Raw genomic sequence first — 23,973 nt, forward strand, 5'->3', positions numbered from 1 at the left:
TCCCTGCTTCCCTTCTGGTTGCAAGGCTGGACCCCCCGCCGTGATTGCAGCTCTTGGCTTGTTTTTGCATGTAGCAGCCAGGTTTGCAGAGAGTGGTGCTGGGGCTCTGGGGATGGAGCAGAGCAGCCTGGGCTGAGCTTTTCCTGCACAGCCAAACGTTTAGATCTGTGCCGGGGCCGCATCCTGTGGGTGCTCGCGTGACCCGTCAGGCGCCTGAGGAGCACTCTGGCAGGAAACGAGCCCGTTTGTGGTAGCGATATTTCTCTGCTGCATCCGCTCAGCCCTGGCCTGTCTCCCCATCAGTGCCTGGGGAGGACCGGGACTGCTGGGGTGGTGGTGATGCCTGGGGCATGACATCCCAGAGGAGCCTTGGTTCAGGGACTGAGTCACCAGGCTGTGTGGCAGGAGCCTGGTAGATAATTTCCCTCCCTCTGATGCTCTTTCCCGATGGGTACTCAGGGTGCTGGGTGTGGCTGAGGGGCTGGAGGAAGCAAAGGCTTTTTTTGGGAGGGGAGCAGCAGGCTGTGCAGAAGCAGCAGGAGCTCTTCAGGGCACATGTGGGAATTAAACCAGCTGACTGCTTTCCAGCGGAAGGCAGGAGGCTTGTGCCCCTGGTGAGGGCTTGTGGTGGTGCTCCTGGCTTGCAGGACCCTGCTGGGGTTTTCGCTGGAGCAAGGGCTCCGGGTTGTGCAGGTGCCTCATCCTGGGAAGCCCCTTAGTTCCACAGGCACCTCCGTGGCTGTGAAAACTTCGGGGTGGGTGGTTTCCTGTCAGAGTGGGCTGTGCTCCCACCTGATGCAGCGTAATCAATTTTTTAAAAATTCTTTTTAATAAAAAGTCTTCAATTAAAAAAAAAAAAAAAAAAAGAGAAGTTAGAAAACTTACCCGTCCCTGGCATGAGCAAGCTGTTCCCTTGCAGCAAACTGTTGTGGGTTAAAAGCGGTTGCTCTTTCCTGGCCGTCCTCTTGACAGCCCGAGTGCCAGGGCTGGGACACACTGCCAACATGTCCCTCCCTGCCCTGCTGCCTGTGGCTGTGGTGCCACGCTCGCCACCCTTAGAGAAGGGGTACGCAGATCCCTTGCCTGACGTGAAGCGGGTCACATCCAGGCTCTGCCTTGCAGGATCCCGAGCGTGTCCTGCCTGGGTGTGCCCAAAACAGGGGCACGAGCCTGCAGGAAGAGCCAGTGGGAATGTGCCATGCACCTTTGACCTTAGGACATGCCAGCCCAGCGATTGCTTGGGCGGGAGCACATTGCTGTATAAAAGCCCTTGAAGGAGACCTTGCTCCAGCAGTACGAGCTGGTGTCTCTGCACGATGGCTGACCCCAAGGAGCCTGGGAAGGGGGATGTCGAGCTGGACACCACTAATGCAGCTCCCTCCACAGGGACCATGTCCACCCGGCGCCTCCGCAGTGAGGACTACAACGACTACAGCTCCACGGACGTCACACCAGAGGGAAGCCCGCCCGGTGGCATGAACGGCTTCGCCCACCCTGAGTCCTACCAGCGCTTCGGGGAGACCAATGGGACAACGTGAGTGATGCTTCCCTCCCTCCCGGGCTGGCCCAGCACCTGGGGAGGGTGGAGGAGGTAACGGTGGCTCTCTGCTGCCTGCCGGCTTTGCTAGAGGATGGTGGAGCTGTGGTTTTATGGGGAGTCTCTCCTGGGGATGGCAAGGGCAGAGCTGTGGTCCTGCCTGTTTGGGATGCTGGCACCAAGCGAGCAGCTGCCCCAGTTGCGCTCTGCTCTCTGGTGAAGCTGGGCTCGCCAGCAGTGGGCAGCGTTTGATGCTTTTCCCAATATTCCCCTGCTCCAGCTTGGTTCTATGGGGAGCTGTGGTGAGCAAACAGCATGTCCACCTTCAGAGGATACATGGGCATGTTGCAGCCATGCCCTGGGGGCTTCCTCTTGCCTTATTCACCCAGGTGGGCAGAGGATGCTGAGGGAGACCCATCCCTTCAACTTGGAGACTTTCTTGTTGTGCAGCCCCTTGGTGCTGAGCTGCACTCCTGCTGGGTTTTGCCTTGAAGCCGGTTTTGCAAATGCCCACCCAAAATCTGTTTGTTGAGTCTTTGCTTCCTGTCCTTCCTCAGTCCCATTGGGCTGAGCTAGCTTCAGGGGACAGGATCCAGACCTCCATGTGTGTTTCCCGCAGCAGCTCAGAGCTGCTGGACCCTGAGCAGGATGAACCGAGGGCTGAGACTGTGCATGGTCTGGGTGCAGGCATCGGCTGATGGTCATCTCAGCCTCTTCTCTCCCTCAGGTGGTACCAGACCCTGATCCACCTCCTAAAGGGGAATATTGGCACGGGACTGCTGGGGCTGCCTCTGGCTGTGAAGAACGCCGGCATCCTGGTAAGGCGGCTCTCAGCCCTGCTGTGCGGGAGCTCGTGGGGCAGAGTGACCTCAGGGCGTTGGGCCGCTTGCGTGGCCAGTGTTAGGGCTTGACTCCCTGCTGAGATGCCTCTTGGTGCTTGTTGGCTTGTGAGCTTTTGCACCTGGGGCTCTGTAGTTTGCTTCATTTGCTGCTGACACTGTTCTTGCCACTCCTGCGTTGTGCTGGCTAATCTCCGTGAGTTCAGTGCGTGAGTCAGGGCTGCGGTTTCCTCTGCTGGGGTCAGGCAGGGCACTGGGTCCGTGCCCCCGCACCCAGCTGGGTGTCGCCTCCCTGGCCCCTGTGGCATCAGCCCCTTTCTCCCAAAATGCTTGGTGCTGCGCTTGGGTGGCATCTCCTTGTCCTGGTCATGGCAGGTTCAGCACAGCCTCCACCTTGGTTTGTCCCAGTCGGTCTGTGCTGAGCATGCTGTGTGCCTCCTGAGGGTCCTACGAGCACAGCACGCATGTAACGAGCCCCGTCAGTCAGCGGTTAAGGCTGGTGATGGGAGATGACGGCATGCTTCCTTCTGTGGGGTTTCACGTAGGCTGGCCCAGCCTCGCAGCTCTGGCTGTGTTGAGGTCAGTGGATGTGATGCAGCTTTGCTGCCTGAGGTCATGCTTGGAGGTCAAAAAGCAGCCTCCGGCCACTGTCACATCTCCCCCCAGCTTCTGTCCCAAAGCTCAGCTCCTCTGTGTCTCAGGCATCATGCCCGAGCAACTGCCACCTGTGAGAGAGGTGGGAGCACCTCGCTGCTCTGCTCCAGGTTTCCTTGCCCAGCAACACAGCATTCCCATTGTTCAGATTGAAAAATAAAAATAATTAAAAAAGGCAACTTCCTTTGTCCAGACTGTGACCTCTTTGTCACCTGCGTAATAGTGATGTGCAAGATAGTTTGAAAAACAATCCTGGAAGCGCTTTGCTAAACCCAAACTGCCCCAACTTGCTGCTTTTGCATCATTCCTGCCAAGCTCGTGGCTCTCTGTGGGGTTACTTGGTCCTGAGGGGCTGGTTCCTGGGAGCAGCACCCGAGCTCCCGTTCAGCCTCAAGCCGTGTTTCGGCTCATGGAGCCTGTGGGGTTTTGTCTGGAAGTAAAACCCATCGTGCAGGTCTGCCTTTGGCCATCAGAGTGCAGCCTTCCCCCTCTCTTCCCCTGCAGCTGGGTCCTCTGAGCCTGGTGGTGATGGGAGTCGTGGCTGTGCACTGCATGGGCATCCTGGTGAAATGTGCCCATCACTTCTGCTACAGGTAAGGAGCAACTCCCCTTCTTGGCACTGGTGCTCCTACGGCTCTTCCTTCTTTCACAAGAAGCCCTGTGGTTTTTCTGAAGTCTCCTTGCAGCAAGTTGCCTGTGTTGAAGCCTCAAAGTTGGGAACTGCTTCTGGGCTATTTCACAGGAACTGTTTTCCCATTAATGTCATCATTTGCTTTGGGAACCAGCAGACAGGGCTGATGTGACATTCCTTCTCTCTTTCTTCTCTGCACAGGTTCCAGAAACAGTTTGTGGACTACGGGGGTGCCGTGATGTATGGGCTGGAGTCAACTCCCAGCGCCTGGCTGCGGACACATGCTGTCTGGGGAAGGTACCTGTTCCCCTGCTCCAGGCAGAGGACTAGTCTTTAAGCCCAGCATGTGCTGCAGCTGGGACAGAAGAGCTGGCTGGTCTCTGAGCTGTGTCAGCAGATGAGCACAAGTGACATAAAATGTTATTTGGCTCACCTACCTTGAGTGCTCAGCGTCCCCCAGGGGGTAACGTTGAGGTCTTTGACCCAGTCCTGTCCCCAGCCAGATGTGGCTTATACTAAAGGAGGGGGGGAAGTAAGTCTCTGCAGCGTAACAAAGGGGTAAATAACATGTACTGCAGTGCTGGCCCATCTTGTTAGACACTGAGCATATCTAATGGCTGCTCTCAGGGATGCTACCAGCCCTGTGGATGTCACGCGGATTATTGCACATCAGGTGCTCAAACATCCACCAATTCCTGTGACCAGGGAGCCCGAGGTCTGTGAGGTTAGATGGAGATACAGTCCTCTCTCCCGATCACTGAGGAGAAGCGACCTGGGCATGCTCTGACCTGCACACCTCGAGCCCTGGGGAGAGCAGCATTGCTGCAGTGTTTGAGTGCAGCCCCAAGCAACCGAAGTGGGCTCTTATTTCTGTATGGCCTGACTAACAAATGGTCTTTTTTTTTTCTTTTCTAGGCGTGTAGTGGGACTTTTCTTGATCATCACTCAGTTGGGTTTCTGCTGTGTCTACTTTGTCTTCCTGGCTGACAATCTGAAACAGGTTAGACTTAGTCCTTCCTTTGTGAGCAAGGGGAAGGCGAGAGGGGGTGTGGAGGTGCCTGGGTTGTTCTTAGCTCCTGTGTTATGGCCCTGTTCTCCACCAAAGGTCTGGTTTCTGTAGCTGATGCTGCTCGGGAAGGTACTGCTCCTCTGTCTGGGTATTTTGGAGGATTGGTTTTCCTGTTCAAACAGGGCAGGTTTTTCTGAGAGTCCCTGTGACTTTGCTCCATGTGCAGAGGCACTGGAGCCATCCGTGTTGCCCCAGGGAAGTGGGGGCTGTTCCTAGTGAGGGAAGACAGGAGTGAGGTGACAGCAGAGGGACTGTGCCTTTGATGTCCTGCGTGCCTCAGTTAATTAGTTTATTGATACTCTCTGTTGATGGTAACGTATGGGTACCAGGACCTGCCATGAACCTCTCTTCTCCCTTTCTTGGACCTGTTTGCATTCCTGTTTCTTTCCTCATCCTGTGGCTCTGGAGCTTAATTACATCTTTAGGGAAAGAGTTTCCTTCTGCCAGGCGTCAGGAGGAAATAAACAGAAACCCTGAACGGCTTGGCTGGCTCCTGTGCTGTAAGAAACTGGGAATAACGAGTCCCTGTTCCCAGCCTCCACCAGCTCGGTGCCTCGCAGGCACCAGTCAGCATTGTTCCCCCATGTGCTCCTGCTCTGCTCTTGCAGCAGTGGTCCGGTCACTACCACCGCAGCCGTACCCTTCATCAGCTCTTCCCTGATACCCATCAGCTTCAGAGGTGGTTCCTGGGGCAGTGAGGGGGGTAGCAGAGGATGGATGGGTTCTGCCCTTGCTCCGGGAGCAGCAGCTGAGGAGATTCCCTTTGTACTGCCCTGTGGGATGGCTGGGAGGAGTAAATGGGTGAACATCGGTGCTCTGACACCAACAGCCCTGAGAGCAGGAACGAGCAGGGTGAGCATGCAGGGCTGGGCTGCTGCTGGCCCCTTGCTGCTTTTTGAAGGTGGGCTTCTTTCTGCTTGGCCCCTTGCAGCGGAGATTGAAGGCTGGCTCAAGCCGTAAGGGAAATTTGCAAAAACCTGCAAGTCCAGCCCATTTTAGGTCACAGCTGGGAAACCCCTTGGCTTTGGTTTTGGAATTTTTTGGGTGGGGAGTTTCTTGCTTGTTTCTTTTGTGGTGGGGAATAGAGTGTTAGATGGGGAGCAATGGTGCAGCTGGTACCTTGGGCTAGGTGCTGCTGTGCTGGGCAGAGGTCTGGTTTGGAAGACAGGTTTGGAGCAAACCATGGAGAGGCAGGGCGGGCCAGGGCTCAAGCAGCACTGTCCTGTGGGTGTGTGGCTCTGTGCTGCCCTCTCCCATGGAGGATGCTGATTTGCACAGAAGCTCTTTGGCCTCTCCTCTGGGGCAGGACTTGTTCTGGAGCAGGTTAAATTAGTTTGCAGGCAGCCCTTTGCTGCAGTGGCCAGATGGCACCTGGTTCCTGAACCAGCTTGGTCGTGGTTGTATTGGTGATCCATAGCATGCCCGTGCTCCTTGGGAGGGAGGGCTCAGCCACCCAGTTCCTGGGGCAGAACTGTCTCTAGAGGCGAGCACATGGCCTAGAGTGCCTTTGGAATGAAAGACCCCAAGGAAAGATGATTTTCCATGAAGAAAGCGAAGCTGGGGGCCAGCAGTAGCTTCCAGATGCCCTTGCATGGGAACAGGGCATTGGGTGACTGAAGGGGTGTGTGTTGTTGAGTGTAACATGGTGCAGCAAGAGGAAAACCATTTTTGAGGCAACAGCACTTAACGCCTCTTTCCTCTCTTCTCAACTGGCCATGTGGGCAGCGCAAACCAACCTCTGCCCTTGGTGTGCTTGGCTGCTGGGTTCATGTGCTCAGCGAGCCTGGGCTCGGGCAGGTTTTGCTCTCTCTGCTCAGATGCCGTAGCTAGTCCCACCTCTGCCCCTAGCAAGGTAACAAGGATTTGCTTTGAAACTACCTGAAAACCCATGTTGCTTTGATTTTAATCGACTAGCTGTGTTTGAAAGTGAGCTGATGGGGTAGTATTCTGACCCATCTGGGATGGGCCGCCAAGATCCATGGCTCTCAGTCCTGCGTGATGTAGTTCATCAAGCCTTCCTGTGCTTCCCCAGGTCATATCTGCAGCAAACGGGACCACCAATGACTGCAACCCGAACAGGACAGTGGCCATGACCCCCACCATGGACTCCCGGCTATACATGCTTTCCCTCCTGCCTTTCGTGGTGCTGCTCACGTTCATCCAGAATCTCAAGGTCCTGTCCATCTTCTCCATGCTGGCCAACGTGGCCATGCTTGTCAGCCTCGTCCTGATCTACCAGTACATCGTCAGGGTATGCATGTATGGCTCCCCTCTGTCATTTCTGCGATGTCTCGTGTTTTGGCAGGTGGAGGGAGCTTGACAGTGGGGTGTTTGCATGCGGTGGGGTGCTGCTCTCTCCTGTGGGCACGGCGGTTACCCTCTGCTCCGCAGAGCTTTCCCTGTGGCATGGGGCTGCGACAGGGAGCGATGGGAGCAGGCCAGGTCCTCCCTATCGTCCCCGCATCTGAACTCTGAGTGGGCTTTTTTCCAGGACATTCCTGATCCCAGTGACCTGCCTCTAGCAGCAGCCTGGAAGACCTACCCTCTGTTTTTTGGCACCGCGGTCTTTGCTTTCGAAGGCATCGGGGTGGTAAGTCTCGGCGTGTGGCAGCGGGGCTGCCTGCACAGGAGGCTCAGCCTGTGCTCGGGCTTGCCGCAGCACCTGCTCTGCGTTGCAGCTGTATTTGCAGATGAACTTCTCTGACAGTAGCTCAAGTTCTGGATGATGCTGTTAGCTTTAGCCTCCAGGCTATCTCCTGGGTCAAACCCTGTTGCTTCCATCTGAGGCTGGAGGAGCACATGCTCCAAACCTCAGGAGGTTGATTGCTCCTTTGAAGGTGGCTGTATCTGGCAGTAGACTGGGCTCTGCTGGGAATCGCGCTGGCAGCTGCCTTTGGCTCCGCTGGTTGACCAGCGGACGAGGAATCATCCGGAGTCTTGTTACCTGGCTGGATCCTGAAGCTGCCTAAGTGGGAGGCCAAAAAGCATGGCACAAAAAAAATGTGATCCATTCCTTCCCACCCTGCTGTGGAGGCACTGAGATCTCCCTTCGGCAGCCGCGTGGCCCCAGTCTGCTGTGGGGCTGGATTTGCATGTGGCTCTTGTACAAGATGCTGTAAATAGACCGGCTGTGTCTGTGAAAGAAGCTGGGTGGGTGGGTGGAGAGCTTAATGGCTCCATAAGATGTTGTGGGTTGTTTCCAGGAGCTCCCTTCAAAGGAGGAAAAAATGTTTTCATCTCTTAATATAAGCTGGCTGTGTAAACAAAGGGCTGGAGAGGGCCAAATCCATTACAGGAGGGGTGTTTACTGAATGCTGTGCCCAGGGCAGAGGGCTCTTGCTGGCAGTGAGGCACAAATAGTCTCTTCCTCACATGACTTGGAGGTGGAGTAGCAAATAAAAGCTTTTCTGGCCCTGCCTCCTCACCAGCTCTGCCACTGTGTCTCTTCTTGAAATCCCCACCATCCAAGGACTGCTATAAAAATGTTTGCTGAAGTCCTGTATTTGAAAACAAGCGTTAGTAGTATAGAAGTGAGGGACTTGCCACTGTCCTTCCTTTTTTTTATTGTCCTGCCTGGTTGAAATCTATCAGGACAAACTTGATAGGAGAGGAGAAAGCGTCTTGGTCTTTCCGGGGTCTGCTGGGGAAAGTAAGACAACGTAACACGATGGGCCTGTCCCAGTGGGCATGGCTGCGCTGTTTTGGGGCGCAGAGTATAATGCAACCAAGGTATGGGGCGGATGGCATCGCCCCAAGATGCCAGGCACCAATGGGCACGGCTCCTGCCAAGGGGAGGGAGCAGATCCCTTCATTAAGACAAGGGCATGAGTGACCCTGCTGGAGACTTGCCATGCCAAGCATGAAGGTCTCAAATGGGAGCACAGAAATTGGATTTCCAGTACAGAGGCTTTTTCAGCTGGGTTCTCCAGGCTCCACATGTGACCATCCTCTCCCCTGGCATGGGGGGCTGTGCTTGGCTATGGGCTGCCCCTCCTGCTTTCCAGGGCTGAGGGGTGTAGAGGAATGGGGGCAACCCGCTGCTCAGTCGTCATCATCCTCCTCCTCCTCCTCCTCCTCTCCCAGGTGCTGCCTCTGGAAAACAAGATGAAGAACCCCCGGCAGTTCCCAGTCATCCTGTACGTGGGAATGACTATTGTCACCATCTTATACATCAGCCTGAGCGTCCTGGGGTACCTGCGCTTCAGGGCAGACATTCAGGCCAGCATAACGCTCAACCTGCCCAACTGCTGGTGAGTCCCCGGAGGGAGTGGAGGGGCTGGGGGGTGAGGAAGGAGGGTCCCGGCCAGGGAGGTGGGAGAGGGGGCAGCAGGGGACGTTGTTCCTTAGGAGAACTAATCTGGGTGAGCTTGGGGAAGGATCAACTGTGCCATAGTCAAACCATCCAAAGGAGCTTGATGAGGATTGTCTGATGTATGGGGTGGAGAGAGGCTTGTTGCTGCGGTGTCTGAGCTTGATCTTGGCTCTATGGCTCAGGCTGCTTCCTCGGGGTCCCTGGTGGTCTCTGCCTGGGTAGGTGTGGCTCCTGCCTTTTTCTTGGAGCCTTGTGGTGTCTTTTTGGGTGCTAAGCAGCGCTCTGGCTGGCAGATGTTGAACACAGTCCCTGTGCAGCTGTATCAGAAGGTTGTTGAACCGCTTCTCTTCCCCAAATGAAGCACATGGAAAATTAACCCAAAGCTGGGAGCTCCCAGAGTGGGTGAGATCTGATGTTTGCACCCGTGGGCTGCGTTCCTTGTTTGCAGTCCTGGAGCTCAAACTCCCACTCCTGGGCTCTGCGTTGTGCCTGGATGCAGCTTGTCTTGAGCCAACGCTTTGCCTGCGAGCGCTGGTGCCGTGAGGATACCCCTTCCTTCCCATGGGGGGTGAGCTCTGCAGCTCCCCAAACCTGTCTGTCTTCCTCTGGGATCTGGCGAGGTCTCTTGAGATGCTCCAGTTGCTGGCTGGAGCCCTGCGGAAATACACGTGGCCTGACCCTGTACCTGCGTACTGGGAGGGGTTATTTCTCCTCTTGCTGGGGCTGGTAGCTGTTGCAGCAGCTGGCCAGGCTGCCTGCTGGTCTGTCCCTGGGCACGAGTGGTTGCTCAGTGTCACAGCTCCATATTCATCGCAGAGGAGAAATATAAACAGTTTCTCTTGCCTTTGGGACAAGAAGAGTGGAGCGTTAAGTTATCAAGAACAAATGCCTTTTCCAGCTTGCTCTGCTTGGGATTATTTGAGAAAGTCCTGAAAAAACCCATCTCTGTTGCTTCTTATGACAGGCTGCTTTGGGGTGTCTATGTGGCAGGACATGGTGCTGACAGGTGAGGAGGAGCTGGAGAGAAGCTCTTCTGTATGCACTGCAGAGGTACCACTTGCACAGCAGCACCTCCTGTGTCTTGGTGTGGAGCTGGGGCTGAGGGTTGGCTTTGATGCCACGAGGCTTCTTGGAAAGCCGTCCTGCGGCAACACAGTTTCTCCGGGTTTGCTTAGGAGCACTCTGAAGTTCAAGAGCTTCTCTTTGAGGTCTCTGCTGGCTTGAAATCCTGCAAGACACCAGAGTGAGATTTGGAGCTGGGGGTGCCTGTCCCCCTCCCCAGCCCATCCTCTCTGCTGTTAGCAGCTGCCCAACACTGGGCAGCAAGTCTTGGTGCCTCTTCCCCACTGTTGAAGTGGATTTGGGCAGAAATCAAATCTTGAGTCACTGGTGGGCTTGTGCATGCTGACCTTGTAAAGTTGCACAGCTGGGGCTCTGGAGAAAGCAAAGATTTAAAAAAAAATAGAGCCTGTTTTTGCTTTAGTTATTGCTATGTGGGTTTCTTTCAGTTTGAGTGCATGGACTTTCATTCATGCTGGATCTGTGTAGTGACTGAACTGCTGGATGTTGGTGTGGCAGAAGGTCCTGCTCCTGCCAAGAGCCCTGCCTTGTCCCCTGCAGAGGCTGGGAGCTCTGCCAGGTCCCTGCTCTCAGCGAGGAGGGATGGGACTGGTGCAAAAACTGCCTGTGTTGCAGGGAGATCTGAATCCCACCGTGCCAGGCACAGTAGGCATGAATCCCATCTGCTCAGCAAGTTAAAGGGAGGTGTGGAGGGGTTGAAATGCTGCTGCTTCTCCTGAAGGTGGAAAGCAGGTCAGATCCAGGTCTTGGGCTCTGCAGGGCACCAAGTCACATCACAGCCTGCAACGACGTCTGCTGACCTGTAACGTGGCCAAGGGGCTTCTGCAGGAAATCTCAGCTTTGTTTGCTCTAAAGGATGATGCTCCCTTAGAAGAGGGTAATGGGATTTCTGTGACTTGCTAGGCTACAGAAAGATCCTATTTCAAATGCATGTTTCTAGGAGCATCCACGCTTTCTGTCAAAAGTACTTTTCTGAAAAAAACTGTAGGGTTTTTCAGGTAGTGAGAAGAGAATAGGCCTTTGGAAGCAGCACGTGGGGAAGCCTGGACACGTGGCAGGGCTCCTGCGGGCTGCCTGCAGGGAAGGCGTGCTGTGGTCCTTGTGACTCAGCAAGCAAAACACTTGGGTGTTTGTGCATGTTGCTTCCTGGCAGAACATTCAATGGAGGCTGTAAATATTGGACTTGGAAATGGGTTATCTAAAGTAAGGGCTGGGATACTTGGGCTAAGGCCTTGACCACTGTATTCCCATGCAGTAAACTGTAGGTGATGGGTGAAGACTTGCTCTCGAAATGAGTGTTTTGCACATCCTGCTTTGCCTGTGGGTTTTCTCCCCAGCAGTAAAAGGTGTTGGGCTGCAGAAGCTGGTTATAATGGCTGTGGGTGAGAAGTCATGGGTTTGCCTGCAGCGTGGGAGACAAGGTGAGCGTTGTGGCAGAGATGCTGCATTCTTCCTTGGCTGTAGCCATTGCCCGGAGGTCTCTAGAACAGATTCAATGAACGTGTTGGGAATTGTTGAGTTACAGGATGACTAAGGACTTTTCCAGCCTCATTTCTCTATAACCGCAGCTTCCTCAAATGAGGAGTGTGTCGGTTCCCAGTGCCCAGGTCTAACCACGGCCTCCGAAATACCGCACTGTTATGCAGAAATCCCTCCTCGCATCTTCGGAAGGGTTGCTTCACCCCACCATCTGAAGAGTGAAGAAATGCTGTAGTGAGGGGGAAGATGTTTGGTTGCGTATGGCCAGTTGGAGGTAGGTAATGACAGAGCTTACGGTCAAAGGAGGATATGCCATTTTTTGCAGCTTATTGGGATGGCCTGGTGTGGCGTTCTGGGTTAAGCAGGCGATTGCTGTGGTTGGCAGAGCAGTGCCTCTTCAGGGCCTTGTGTGGACCTGTGTTTTCTGTGGGTCCAGGCTAGTGCTTGAGCTTTTCCTCTTCTTGATATTTAAAATGCCCTTTGAGCTTGTTGTCCTGGTTCCTGACCTGTACAGCATTGGTACCCAACCTTATTCTGTACCTTTTTTAATAATACCTCTTAATCGTGGATTGCCCTGGAGCACTTTATGGCTTTACAGCATCACTTAACTGAAAATACAATGATAAGATATGCAGGCCATGGGGTAGGTGGCTCAAGGCTACTGTGCACTCAAGTCATGTGTGGCTGAGTGGGCGCACTCTGGACTCTGTGATAGCTTTGTCCTTAGTTTGTCCATGGAATCACAAGATAATTTAGGTTGGAGAGGGCATTGTGAGATCACCCGGTCCACTCACATGCTCAAAGCAGGGCCAGCTTAAAGTTTGAGTATCAATAAGGAGGAAGGTTGCCCACCTCTCCAGACCCTTGTTCTGGTGCTCGACTACCCTTTGGGATGCAACTCTGTCCCATTGCCCCTGGTTCTTCTGCTGTGCAACTCCGAGAAGAGCCTGTCTCTGTCTTCTCCATGCCCTCCTATTTGGTGGCTGGACAGTAATAACATTCCCCTTAACCTTCTCTTCATGCTGAATGAGCCTAGGTCTCGCAGCCTCTCCTTGTATGTCATGTGCTTGAGCCCCAACTATCTTAGTAGCCTCCACTCAACTTGCTCTGGTAGGTCAATGTGTGTCCTGTCCTGGGAGTCTCAAGACTGGACACAGCATTCAAGATGCAGCTTCACAAGCCCCAAACGAGAGTAATCCCTACCCTTAACCTGCTGGCTATGCTTTTGCTAACACAGCCAGGTATGGGATTGACCTTAATCACTGCAAGGTCCTGCTGCTGGCTTATGTTCAGTTTGCTGCCCACCAAGACTTCCAGGTCCTGTTCTCCAGGCCAGATGGGAAGCCGGGCCCCAGCCCTTCCCATGTGTGGGATTTTGTGTTTGCATTTGAACTTTGCCTGTGCCGCCATGTTGTTTAGGTTCTGCTCCAAGGTGTGTCAGCCATTCCCTCCAAATTGGTCTTGTTGGGAGCTTGCTGAGAGCGTGCTCTGTGTCACCGAGAGCTCATCCAGGTCACCAGTGAGGATATTTCCATGACTGCCCCTTGGCAAATCCCTGCTGGCTGTTCATCCTGTCCAATATGTGCCTGGAAATGGATGCCAGGAGGACTTAGCCCATACTTTTCTGGGGATCGAGGTGAGGCTGTTTAGCCTGTAGCTTCCCTCATCCTTCTTGAAAGTGGATATGTTCTTCCCAGGCAGCGGGACTTCTCCCTGATCACCCTGCTCTTTTAAAGATGATAAAAGTGGCTTCAGGCTGATGTTGGCCACAACCTCGAATACATCTGATCTGGTCCCATGGACTTGCATAACATCCTATTCACTTAGGTGATCCCTAACTCTATCCCCCATGATTGTGGGAAATGTTTGACTCCACCAAACTCTGCCACTAGTGTTCAAAGTTGTTTTGCATGTGAATACTTGGACTTCTCTGGTTTGAGACTGTTGTTGTAGCAGCTGGATGCTGAGAGCCAGCATACAGAGGGGCGCTGGCTTGGACCCAAAGAAGGTAAAGGCGTGTAAGAAGGCAGGAGGAGCCAGATACCTTCCTCAGCTTGGATCCACTTCATATTTACCCAAGTGGTATGGCCAGGACCCGTGTTTCCTGCTTGGTCAGCATGTCTTGAGTTGGGGAACGGGTAGGACCATATGTGATGTGACTAGATATTGCTCCTCTTTCGGAGAGGCTTTTTCTGCTGCTGGGGAGCTGAGGGCAGAGATGGTGCTGGGATGTGGCTTTTGACAGGCGCTCTCCTGCAGCCACACTTGCCTCCCGCTGCATTGCTGTAGGATTTAGGATGTAGTCAGATCTGACTCGGGGTAAGCCTAAGGTGCTGTTTGCAGCCTGTCTGCACTCTGCCTTCCTTTTGCTCAGCCCAAACTGCTCTTTTAACTGTCTTCCCCCCGAACATGTATTATGCAGCATTCCAAAAATAGCTACTCTTTTTTGTTTTATGGAGGAGGCTGAGTTGCAGGTGGCGATGGTGACGTTTGCATCACATTTGCTTTGTAAGCCCAGACTTATCCCAGCGGTGCTGTCCTCTTCCCCCTCCTCAGAAGCCAAGCAGTAATTGCAATCTGTGAAATATTCATGGCTGCAGCTGATAAGCCTATTTTAAGATATTCTTTATCTCCTGTTTCAAGATGGAGAATAAAATCCAGCTGGTTACAAGTAGGAGAAAAGGAGGTTTTTTTCATGCTTCAGCTCAGAAATTTTGTTAGTGAAGGTCAAGGTGAGGAACCTCTGGGGATGGGTGATGGATGCAACTTCATTTTGGGTCACTGGTCAAAAGTCAGGATTGCAGGCTCTTGGCAGTACCAGTGCTAGTGGGTATTTGGGTGTTGTCTGTGGGGGACAGTCATGAAGAAGGCTGTCCTGTGTCATTGCAGACCTTGCAGAGTCCAGCCTGGTCAAGCGGAGAGGGTGGTACGGAGCCTACATATTTCTTGGTTTTGGTTTTTTTTGGGGTGTGTGGTTTTTTTGTTTTGTTTTGTTTTTTTCAAATAGCTCTCAATATCTGTGCCTGTGAGTTTTCCCAAGGGGAAGCAGCACTTGAGAGGCTGCTGGCCCAACTCCTGGCCCGACGATTCCTTACACAAAGCCAGGACTAAAGCCTCTGATTAGGTGTGGGGGCATGCGTTGCTGTGGTTTGGAGGTTGTGCTGTCTCCTTGCTGTCTCTTGCCCAAGAAAGGTCTCTGTGGATTAAATGCATCACCCCTAATTTTCCAGGAGAGCATTCAGGAGGGCAGACCATTGGCACACAAAAGTCCTTCTTGGCAGAGTGTTCCCCTTCTACTTTCTGCCACTGATGCCGCGGGGGCTGGAGCAAGAGCATGTCTCACCGGGTCTCCTCCTTCTTGTTTGCAGGCTGTACCAAGCCGTCAAGCTGCTCTTCTCCTTCGGGATTTTCTTCACGTACGCCGTGCAGTTCTACGTGCCTGCTGAGATCATCATCCCTCCCCTCGTCGCCCGGGTGTCGGAGCGCTGGGGCTGGCTGGTCAACCTGCTCCTCAGGGTGGCCCTGGTCAGCGTGACCTGTGAGTAGAAAGCGGCTTGTCTGAGTTCTCCTGTGAGGATGTGGCACCTCCTTCCCGCTGTGGGCTGGTGGTGCTGAGAGCCTTTGCCCCTTGCCCTGCTGCCCCTCGCCTTGCTGCTAAAGTCTTCACAGCAGGGAGTCTCCTGGCCCTTGCTAATGCAAGCCAGAGGGCCAAAGTGGCCTCCGAGGAGCAGCAGCAGTGGTCCTCTGCCCCCTCCATATGGGACTGGTCTTTTCAGTTGAGGAATAGTAAACTTCCCACATCATTTTGAGGTGGCAGATCCCCGTGGAGCCTCGGGCCTTTTGGGGGCCATCGGGTCCCATCAAGCTTTGTCTGAAACGCTCCCAGCACCTGGTCTGGTGCCAGGGCAGCCCAGACTGGAGGCTGTTTTCTGTAGGTAGTGTGCGGCCAGGCTCCTCGTGACGAGGGCACGGTTGCAAAAGGGTCACTGACCATGAGGGAGTGGGTGTCCTCATACACACACGTTCATTGCAGTGTGTAGCACAGCAGAAGACAACTGACAATGGTACGTGACCCATAACCAAAGCCCCAGCGTGCCTGTGGCAGTCTGCTGGGCTGTGGAGCGTGTGCCACAGGGCAGGTCTGGCTGGATCAGCCTCAAATGGTCCCTTTCCCTTGATGGTGTTTAGTGCCTGAAGTGAGGCTCTGGTGGAGCAGGCTGCTGGGGTCAAGCCTGGGGGAACTTTGAGAAAGATGTGGAGCAAATCAGGTGCAGGAGTATCTGATTTTGGTTGGCTTTGATTCCTGAAGGCTAAATCCTTGCTGTTATCAGCACAGCTGAGACGCTTGACTGAGCTCCCAGGCATCATCTGCTGAAAAAGAGCTTTTCTCCATGGCTTGATGCTGCTGATGCATCAGAGTTGAGCGTCGGGGACCTGGCCCCACATCCTACCTGGCTTTGGTTTGGGTTTGAGAGGAGTGTGGTGCTAACTCAAGGGTGGTGGAGCTGGCTGAGAGCAGGGTGCTGCTGGCTTCTGGGCTCTTGCTAATGATGGGCCAGAAGCGCTTCATTAACAGAGGTGGACAAAGCCTCATCTCCTCTGTGCTGAGTTCCTGAAGCACATTCTGCCTCGATGCCTGCAGCTGGAGGGATGGTGCAGGGATGAAATCCTGCTGTGCTGGACCATGTGCTCTGGCCACCCTGGTGCTGTGGTTGGGCTCAGAGCCTGCCTGTGGGATGGGAGCCTCTCCCGGAGGGTGTTGGGGTGTGCCTGTCCAGGGAAGCAAAGGCTTGGAGTGATGGGATGGCTTTAGGCAGCGGCAGTGGCTGTACCCTCCCATTTGGGGGTAGGGAGGCAGCAGAGGTGTTGGTGGAAGGATGCTGGTTCCTTTGTACCTCCTCCCCTTACCCTTCCATGTAAGAGATCACTGTGGCTGTTGGCGAGGATAAAAGTAATTAGGGGAGTTGCATGAATATTCATCGGATGATTGCGTGGCTGCAGAACAAGCCCGCATCATGACTTTGGCTTCCAAAGAGAGGATGCAATTTGGTGTATGGGTGTCTTTTAAGCTTAGACTTCAAAACCAGCACACTTAAAAACCCTTTGAATTAATACCTGCAGAAAGCACGACCGTTGCCCCTGGAGGCTGAGGACTGCAGCTGGTGCTTCAGTTCTGCTTGGTTTAGAGGGGAGTTAATAATTTTGTTTACTTTGAGTCCAAAGAGCAGTGTGGAGTGGGCTGAGGGTGCTGTTGGCGCTCGGCTTTCACCACAGGCTGCCGGAGCGGGGATGCTGCTTGCAGCAGAGACCTGGCAGAGCGCACCTTTGGCTCTGTGCAGGGCTGAGCACTGGCATAAACTTCCTCCAGGTCAGCTCAGCAGGGACCTTTGCTGTTGTTCCCCATGGTGGAGGGATGGTTCGTCTCTAGGCTTATCCAGATGACTACAGGGCTGGAGTGGTGGCAATGTGCAGGAGCATCTCCTGTTTGTGTCTTTGCCTGCTGTCAGTCTCCCAAGCCTTCCATCTCCTGCAGTGCCGTGGGTGATCTTTGGCTCAGGGATGCTCCAACAGCCTCTCTTGCTTGTGGCCGATTGCCAGGGAGTGAACAAATCCCTCCAGTAAGGAGCCCTGAGACATCCCTTCTCCACCGAGGCTGTAGCTGCCACGATTCTAGGTGTCTCTTATTTCTAAGCAGAGCTTTCAAGGCAATAAACCAATTTATTTCTCTTGGTCACTTATTAAGTGCTGAAGTCTGCTTTGCTTGCCAGAGGGTGCTCTTCTGTTGTGCAAAGCTCTGGTTGCCTTTTCCTCAGGCTTTGTTTGACCAAAAAGGAGCAGCGATGCTCTTGAGTGCCATGGTTGCTGTGGATGGGGACCTTGCTTGGTGCGTGAGCGTGCAGAGGGGCACCGCTCCGGGTTGCAAAATGGGACCTTGATAATCCTTTATTTTAGATCTGCTCCCCAAATGCTAACACTGTGCTGCTCTGAGAGGAGCCTGGAGGCGGTGGTGGCTGTGGGCTTGTTGGAAGGAGAAAGCACCATCCCTCTGTCCTCCCCTGGCCCCGAGCAGGAGGAGGGGGAGCAGGAATATGCCAGAGTTTGCACCGCTAAGCGTGAGCTGTCAGAAGTCTCCCAGGGGGATTTTCCTTGGCTGTAGTTTTTACCTAACAAATGTTCTCCCCCGGGCTGTGCCATAGGTGCTCGGCTGCTGGAGCAGCTCTAAACACATGCAAACCACACGAATTTATTCAGGGTGGGGGGAGGTGGCTTTTTCCTCCTGTCTCCTGCTTTTTATGGGGTTTCTGAGGCTTTACAGCTCCCCAGGTGTGGGGAGCAGGAATGCTGGCTCTCACAAGGGGCTGGGGATGCCGGCAGCAGCTCTTCTTGCCACCGGCATCTGTTTGCCGGGGCACCCATCCTGCTCAGCCCTGGAGCTTGCTGTGGTGGTGCCCAGGGCAACAAAAAGGGTTTGGTCCACATGCTGCTTTGTTAACTCAATGCAACGGCTTAATTGCTTGTTGGAGAGGAGTCGCTGGAAAAATATGCAGCCATGTCTTCAAAGCTCTTGTGTCAGGGAAAAGGGCAGAGGTTTGATTCAAGCTGATGGCATCCCTGCAGTGGGTTTTTGCTTGTTTTGATTCGGGGGAGGAGGGTCTCTGCTGTCTGGGAGCTGGCAGCGCTAACATCGTGTTCCGCTCCTTTTCCAGGCGTGCTGGCCATCCTCATCCCACGCCTGGACATCGTCATCTCACTGGTGGGCTCCGTCAGCAGCAGCGCTCTGGCTCTCATCTTCCCTCCGCTGCTGGAGATCGCCACCTACTATGCAGAAGGCATGCACCCCCTCGTCATCGCCAAGGACATCGCCATCAGCCTCTTCGGCTTTGTGGGCTTCGTGGTGGGGACGTACGAGGCGCTAGTGGAGCTGGCAGCGCCCGCTGCCGCCGTTGTGAACAGCACCAGTACCGTGGTGCAGTAACGGTCCCTCTGCCCTGCCGGCCCCTCCGGATGCCGTGCTGGGGGTGCACGGGAACCGGGCGCTGCTGGTCTCCTGGGAACGGTCTCCCCTCTCGGGAAACGCGGTGGGTTTGGTCTGTGAGAGGACGGGGCTGCCCACCATCGCGGCTGCCCGTCTGCGGCAGGGTCCCGTGCTGGGCTCCGGCTGGGAAGGTGGGATCTGGGCTGGGGCAGTGCCTTCCCTGGGGGCTTTTTGGGCAGGTGATACAGCAAAACAGCCCCCTCGGTACCTGTGTAAATAGTCACTTTGAGAGGTGAGGAATCCTGTGGATGTAGATTTTTATTTTATTTTATTTTATTTTTTTTAAATCCCAACCTTTCTGTATTTCCCCTGTCCCTTCAGTCAGGACGGGGAACAGGGACTGCTCTTTTTTGTGCCAGTTGTTTGTTTTTTTTGTTTTTTTGTTTGTTTTTTTTCCCCTCAGCACTTTATTTTTACAGCAACAGAAAAACCTCAGCTCAGGTTGGAGAGCATGGAGCTGCCTCCTCACCCCAGCCTTGTGGGGAGAGCGGGCAGAGCCCAAGGTGTGGAGCACCCTGGGGCCCCCCAGCTTTCCCACAGTGGGATCCCCAGATGTGGGCATTGGGTCCTGCTGTGCTCCAGCTCTGTTTCCAGCTGCCTCGGGGGCTGAGCAGTGCCTGGAGCTGGGCACTGGGCACAGCACCTCCCTGGCCTGGGAGGATTTGCTGATCCCTGGCCCATGCTTTCAGTAGTGACACTTCTTTTTCCCCATCTAGCACACATACCTAACGTGTCGCTTTCAGAAGCGTTAGAGAACTGAGGTGTGCACAGAGCCAAATGGTCTCTGCCCTAACAAGGGTCCGATCCGGTTGCCTTTGGCTGGCAGCCCTCTCCCTGTTTGGGATGCGGTGTCCCTGGGGGTCACCACATGCTGCCCGCACGCCGCAAAAATACATCACCTTGTTTACAGTGCCCGAGCTGGCCCCGGCACGCTCTGGCTGCATCTGCAGGCCAATACTGAATGTCAAATCACGTACAAAAACCCCATAATGGTTGGTTTTTTTTTTTTTTCCCCCTTTCTTTCCTGGTCCCGCTCCCTCTGCATCCTCTGCCTCCACCCCAGCTCCTGTCCCCAGGTAGGATGCAGCTCTCTGGCACTTCTCCCTGTGCTCCTGTTGCTTCTTGGGTTGTGGCTGGTGCATGCCTGGGAGGGACTGTCCCCACTACGCTGCTGCTTTCCTTCTTCTCGGTGAGCCCAGCTTCTTCCCTAAAGAGTTTCCTTGCCTTTCTGCCGGATTTTTTTTTTTTTTTTTTTTTTTTTTTCCCCTTAAAACAAGAGAGCAAATACACCCTCCATGGGATATCTTTTCCTAGTGGTGCAAAAAGCTTTTGGCTGATCCATTCCTCCACAACCCCGTGTCTGGGCCAAACTCCTCCCTGCTAATGCAGCATCTCCCAAATGCCGGCAGCGCAGTGGCTTCCTTTGGAGAGCCTTTATCCCCGCATCCCATACAGCCGTGTTTCCCTGGGTGTGAACAAAGGCTGCTGGCTGTGGTGGGAGAGGAGTGCAAATATAGCACTGGTGGGCTGCATTCCCATCTTTGATGGAGGGTGAGTGAGGCTTGGGGTTATTTTTGGTGTTTGACCTGCTTCTGGGAGGAGAAGGCTGTGCAGAGTGGTGTCCCTGCAGCCTGCCTCCTCGATATGTGGTGTTTCAGTGTGTTGCACTGTGTCCCCTTTCCTAGCTCTGCTTTGAGTGCCCCGTGCTGGTATGTGGACCCACAGCCAGGTGCAGGGTAGGTCTGTGCCACGTCGCTGCTTCTTTCCAGTCCCTCACCTGCTCGCTGTGTCTCTTGGTGCTCACCTCATCTCCTCCAAATCTGTGCTGTGAAGGTTTCGGCATGCTTTGGCATCACTTGGTCATGAGCAGAGCAAAGCTTTAAGTCAAATCCTCCATCTGGAGGACACCATGGGGATAGAGAGCAAACACCCAGGTCTGGCAGGGGGAGGGGGCTCTACGGCATGCCGCGAATGGGAAAAGTGCAATATTCACATCCATCGCTCTGTACCGACCCTGACGTGGCCCTTGGGGCTTGGGTTTGAGTGCAGAAATGTCACCCTTGGCAGAGGAGAGCATGCTGTGAGGAGCAGGGGACGTCTGATGCTTGCCCTCAGCTCTGTCAGTACCCTGTGAGAAGGCTGGCTGTGTTTTGGGGGACAGCTGTGTGCCAGGGCATATCCCCAGTCTGGCACTGGGTGTCAGTGGGTTTGCTGACAGGGCTCCTAACATCCAAACGCATTTTGCAGTCAGCGGTGAAGACCTCATTTCCAAGGAGACTGGGATATCACAGAAGCATTAAATGTTTTTTGCAGTTCTTCACCTTTATCAGGGTGAGCTGGGGATGTTCAGAGATGGGGCCAGACGTGCCGGTGGGGCACGCGGCGTGAGGGGCTCTGCCGAGCCGGGATGACCTGACACAGGACCTGATGGACATGAAAACTTGACACTTGTGTATCATAGGCTGCTCTAACCAAGGAAATTGTCTGTGTAAATATAGGAATGGTTAATGTTCATGTCTTGTGCCTATGGATATTATCAGCATACAGCGTGTGTAGCTGCCCAGTGGAAGAGCTGGTGCTGCATCCGAATCATGTATCTTACTTTAATCAATAAATATGATCTATTTTTTATGTGAAAAGGCTCTGGGATGCAAGATGGGGATTTCTTTTCCATGAGGCTGGTGTAAAACTACCTGGCAGGGCCTGGGCTGGGTCTGGAGCAGGTCTGGGTGTCTCCAAGGGGGGACTCCACTGTGCCAGGCTGGATGGGGCAGTGGTGTGGCATTAATGCCAGTGGACATGCTACAACTTTTGGGACTCATCACTTTTTTTTTTTCTTTTTTTCCTTTTTGCAAATACCTCTCAAGTACAAGGGCTTGGGGAAGAGGGGGGCATCCATGGGAGAGCAGGAGACCTGGAGCCCAGCAGGCAGCTGGGGTCAGACCCTGTGTTTTTCCCACCCCTGCAGCAGCATACAAGACTTTTCTGCTGAGGATTTCAAATAAAAGCGTTTCACTTTTGCTGCTCTGAAAATTATAATTTTTCTTCTGAATGCATTTGTGCAAGTAGGTTGTGGGCAGAGCCTTTATGGGCTTGGCTCTTCTCTCTGCCCCACCAAAGCTGTGCCTTGGCTTCTTGGCTGTGTCCTGGGACCCAGCAGCCTGGTTTATGCCGAAAACGGGGCTGCAGCTGGAAAAAGAGCCTGGCATGTGCCGATGGCCACAGTGTGGTGGATGCTGAGCTGCTGCTGATCTGCCCAAGAGATCAAAGGAGGAAAAGCCAGCCCATGCTCAGAGATGGCTGGGTGCCATGCCAGCGTGGCTGCAGCTCTGCTTATCCTTACACTGCTGAATAATTCATGCCATAGCGGTGTGTCAGCAGCAGGGCTGTTTGGGTAATCAGTGCTAAAAAAAGTTAATCTCTTGAAGCCGTGGCAGAAAAGTCTCCTTAAAGTATGTGGACTGATGGGGAGTGTGGTTGCTGGAGGGGGATCTGAGGCCACCTGAACCCCAGGGTGGGAGGAATGGCTGAGCACAGGCAGCTCCTGGTGGTCGGGGTATTTTTGCCTGTGGAGAGTCACCATGGCTGGATGCACGACCATCCTTTCCTTCCAAGGGTTGAACACTGCAGGGCTGCACCCCTTCTATGAAATGACTTTACTGAGGCTGCCCTGTCTCAGGTGTCACTTAGCAAAGCATCATCTCTGTTGCCCTTGCCCTCCCCTGTGCTGTGGCTGCCAGCCAAGGAGACCCTAGGGAGTTAAAAGTCTAAAGGAAAATATCATCACTGTTATTTGCACTGCTTCTGATGCTGGGAAGAATAATTTGGGTTTGCTTTATGGCAAAAAGCGATGCATTTTGCTGAGAAACTGTGGCAATCTTGGAGCAAGGGTGGGAAGCCAGCAGGGTGGCAGCCTGGCCACCCCTCGGAAACCTGCCCAGACCTGGAGCCAGCAGCACTGGTGGGTCCTCACTGCGATACCACTTGTGCCAGGGCTCATGCCATCCCGCTCTGCTGAATGCGCCAGAGAGCTAAGGCACAAACTGGGATTTATGAGCAGAAAACAGGGGCAGAGCAGGCGAACCTCATCCTTCCCTTTGGCCATAAGAAAATGCTGCTCCTCCAGCAAGCCCAGGGATGGCAACCTACTCTTCACAATGTCCCATCAACATGCAGGGGGATGAGCCTTCTCTGGGGACATATCTGCATTTAGAGTTTTATTAAAAATAGCCACAGGGAACTGCAAAGTTCACAAACCCATCCCGGCAGAGGAAAGCCGAGCTGGGGACCTGCATAATTGCAGCCAAGTGGTGCCTCCCTTGGCTTTAATTTGGGATTAACCCCAGCTGTGGTGGGAGGTCTGGTTGTGCCAGGTGATGCTTGTCCTGGTGCCGGCAGTTCAGGCAGGAGGGATGCTATCCTTCTCTTCCCTTCTCAGCCTCTCTGCATGATGAGCCCCCCTCCAGCCAGCAGGTAGGGTGCTGTGGTATCCCGGGGGTGTTTTGGGGAGCCGGGTGAGTCCCTGGTTTGGGACGTGGAGCTGTTGGCAGGATTTGCAGCCCGAGGTGCCGGGGCAGCATAAAAGTTGTGTGGTCAGACTGGGGGTTTGGAGCAGCGTGCTGTACTGGTGGGTTTCCTTTCTCTTGCTGTTTATGCTGTTCTTGCTGTTCTTGCCCAGAGGCAGCCCCGGTCTCAGTCTTGGGCCTGGCAGAGATGTTGCTGTGTTCTGTCTACAAAGTGCTTTAGAGTAGTAGGGTAATTGAGGCCTTGGGAGGTCTCTCCTCCAACTTTCTCCAGCCTGAAGCAATTTTTGGAATTACAAAAAAAAGCTCTTGTTACTGTCACACCTCCCCCAGGATCTCTCCTGTGTTTCTCCACACAACCCACTGATGTCTGGGCTTAGAAATGCTGTGCCCAAATTGATGTGCAGGGATTGTGCTCTTTTAGGATGGAAGTGTTGTGAGGGATTTACCAAGTAAATCCAAACAGCTAAAATATCAGTTCTAATCCACGCAGGGACTGAATTGTGCTGAGCAGAGCTGGCTTTCAAAGAAGGAGGCTGTATTCTCTTGCAGACCTCAGGGTAACTCAGGACCTGGGCCAGCTGGCCATGGGGCTGGTTTTGGTTTGTATCTGGGCTGTTCAGTGACAACATCCCTGTGCGTCCCAAATGGAATCCCCCTTCCCTGATTTTGGTCCCAGAAGGGGATGTGAGTAGCATTTTTTTCACATCTGCTTGTTGTCTGAGCCAAGCATATCTATCTGGGTATCCCAAGCCTCCCTGTGTTTGTGCCCTTTCTTGTGTGCCCTCCCCCAGTTCAGCACTAAGGCACCCA

The 23,973-nt window shown here is 53.9% G+C and overlaps 1 protein-coding gene across 1 annotated transcript; it reads left to right on the forward strand.

The window, feature by feature from the left end:
- The first annotated feature begins 1,372 nt into the window (after positions 1-1,372).
- Positions 1,373-19,617, forward strand: SLC36A1 (solute carrier family 36 (proton/amino acid symporter), member 1). The gene is made up of 10 exons (XM_010578953.1): positions 1,373-1,534; positions 2,265-2,355; positions 3,535-3,623; positions 3,863-3,958; positions 4,577-4,661; positions 6,763-6,981; positions 7,222-7,320; positions 8,814-8,980; positions 14,970-15,139; positions 18,309-19,617. Exons 1-10 carry the CDS (start codon positions 1,392-1,394, stop codon positions 18,575-18,577), a joined length of 1,428 nt encoding a protein of 475 aa, XP_010577255.1. The 5' UTR covers positions 1,373-1,391; the 3' UTR covers positions 18,578-19,617.
- The last annotated feature ends 4,356 nt before the right edge of the window (positions 19,618-23,973 follow it).

Source organism: Haliaeetus leucocephalus, unplaced genomic scaffold (assembly GCF_000737465.1).
Source record: "Haliaeetus leucocephalus isolate CR32 unplaced genomic scaffold, Haliaeetus_leucocephalus-4.0 Scaffold656, whole genome shotgun sequence".
NCBI lineage: Eukaryota > Metazoa > Chordata > Aves > Accipitriformes > Accipitridae > Haliaeetus > Haliaeetus leucocephalus.

What these genes read in the sequence shown, in the direction of transcription:
- SLC36A1 (XM_010578953.1), top strand. Translation starts at nt 1,392, where the DNA reads ATGTCCACCCGGCGCCTCCGCAGTGAGGACTACAACGACTACAGCTCC. An exon ending in ACACATGCTGTCTGGGGAAG is followed by an intron (nt 3,959 to 4,576) that starts GTACCTGTTCCC and finishes TTTCTTTTCTAG; the next exon opens with GCGTGTAGTGGGACTTTTCT. An exon ending in CTCAACCTGCCCAACTGCTG is followed by an intron (nt 8,981 to 14,969) that starts GTGAGTCCCCGG and finishes TCTTGTTTGCAG; the next exon opens with GCTGTACCAAGCCGTCAAGC.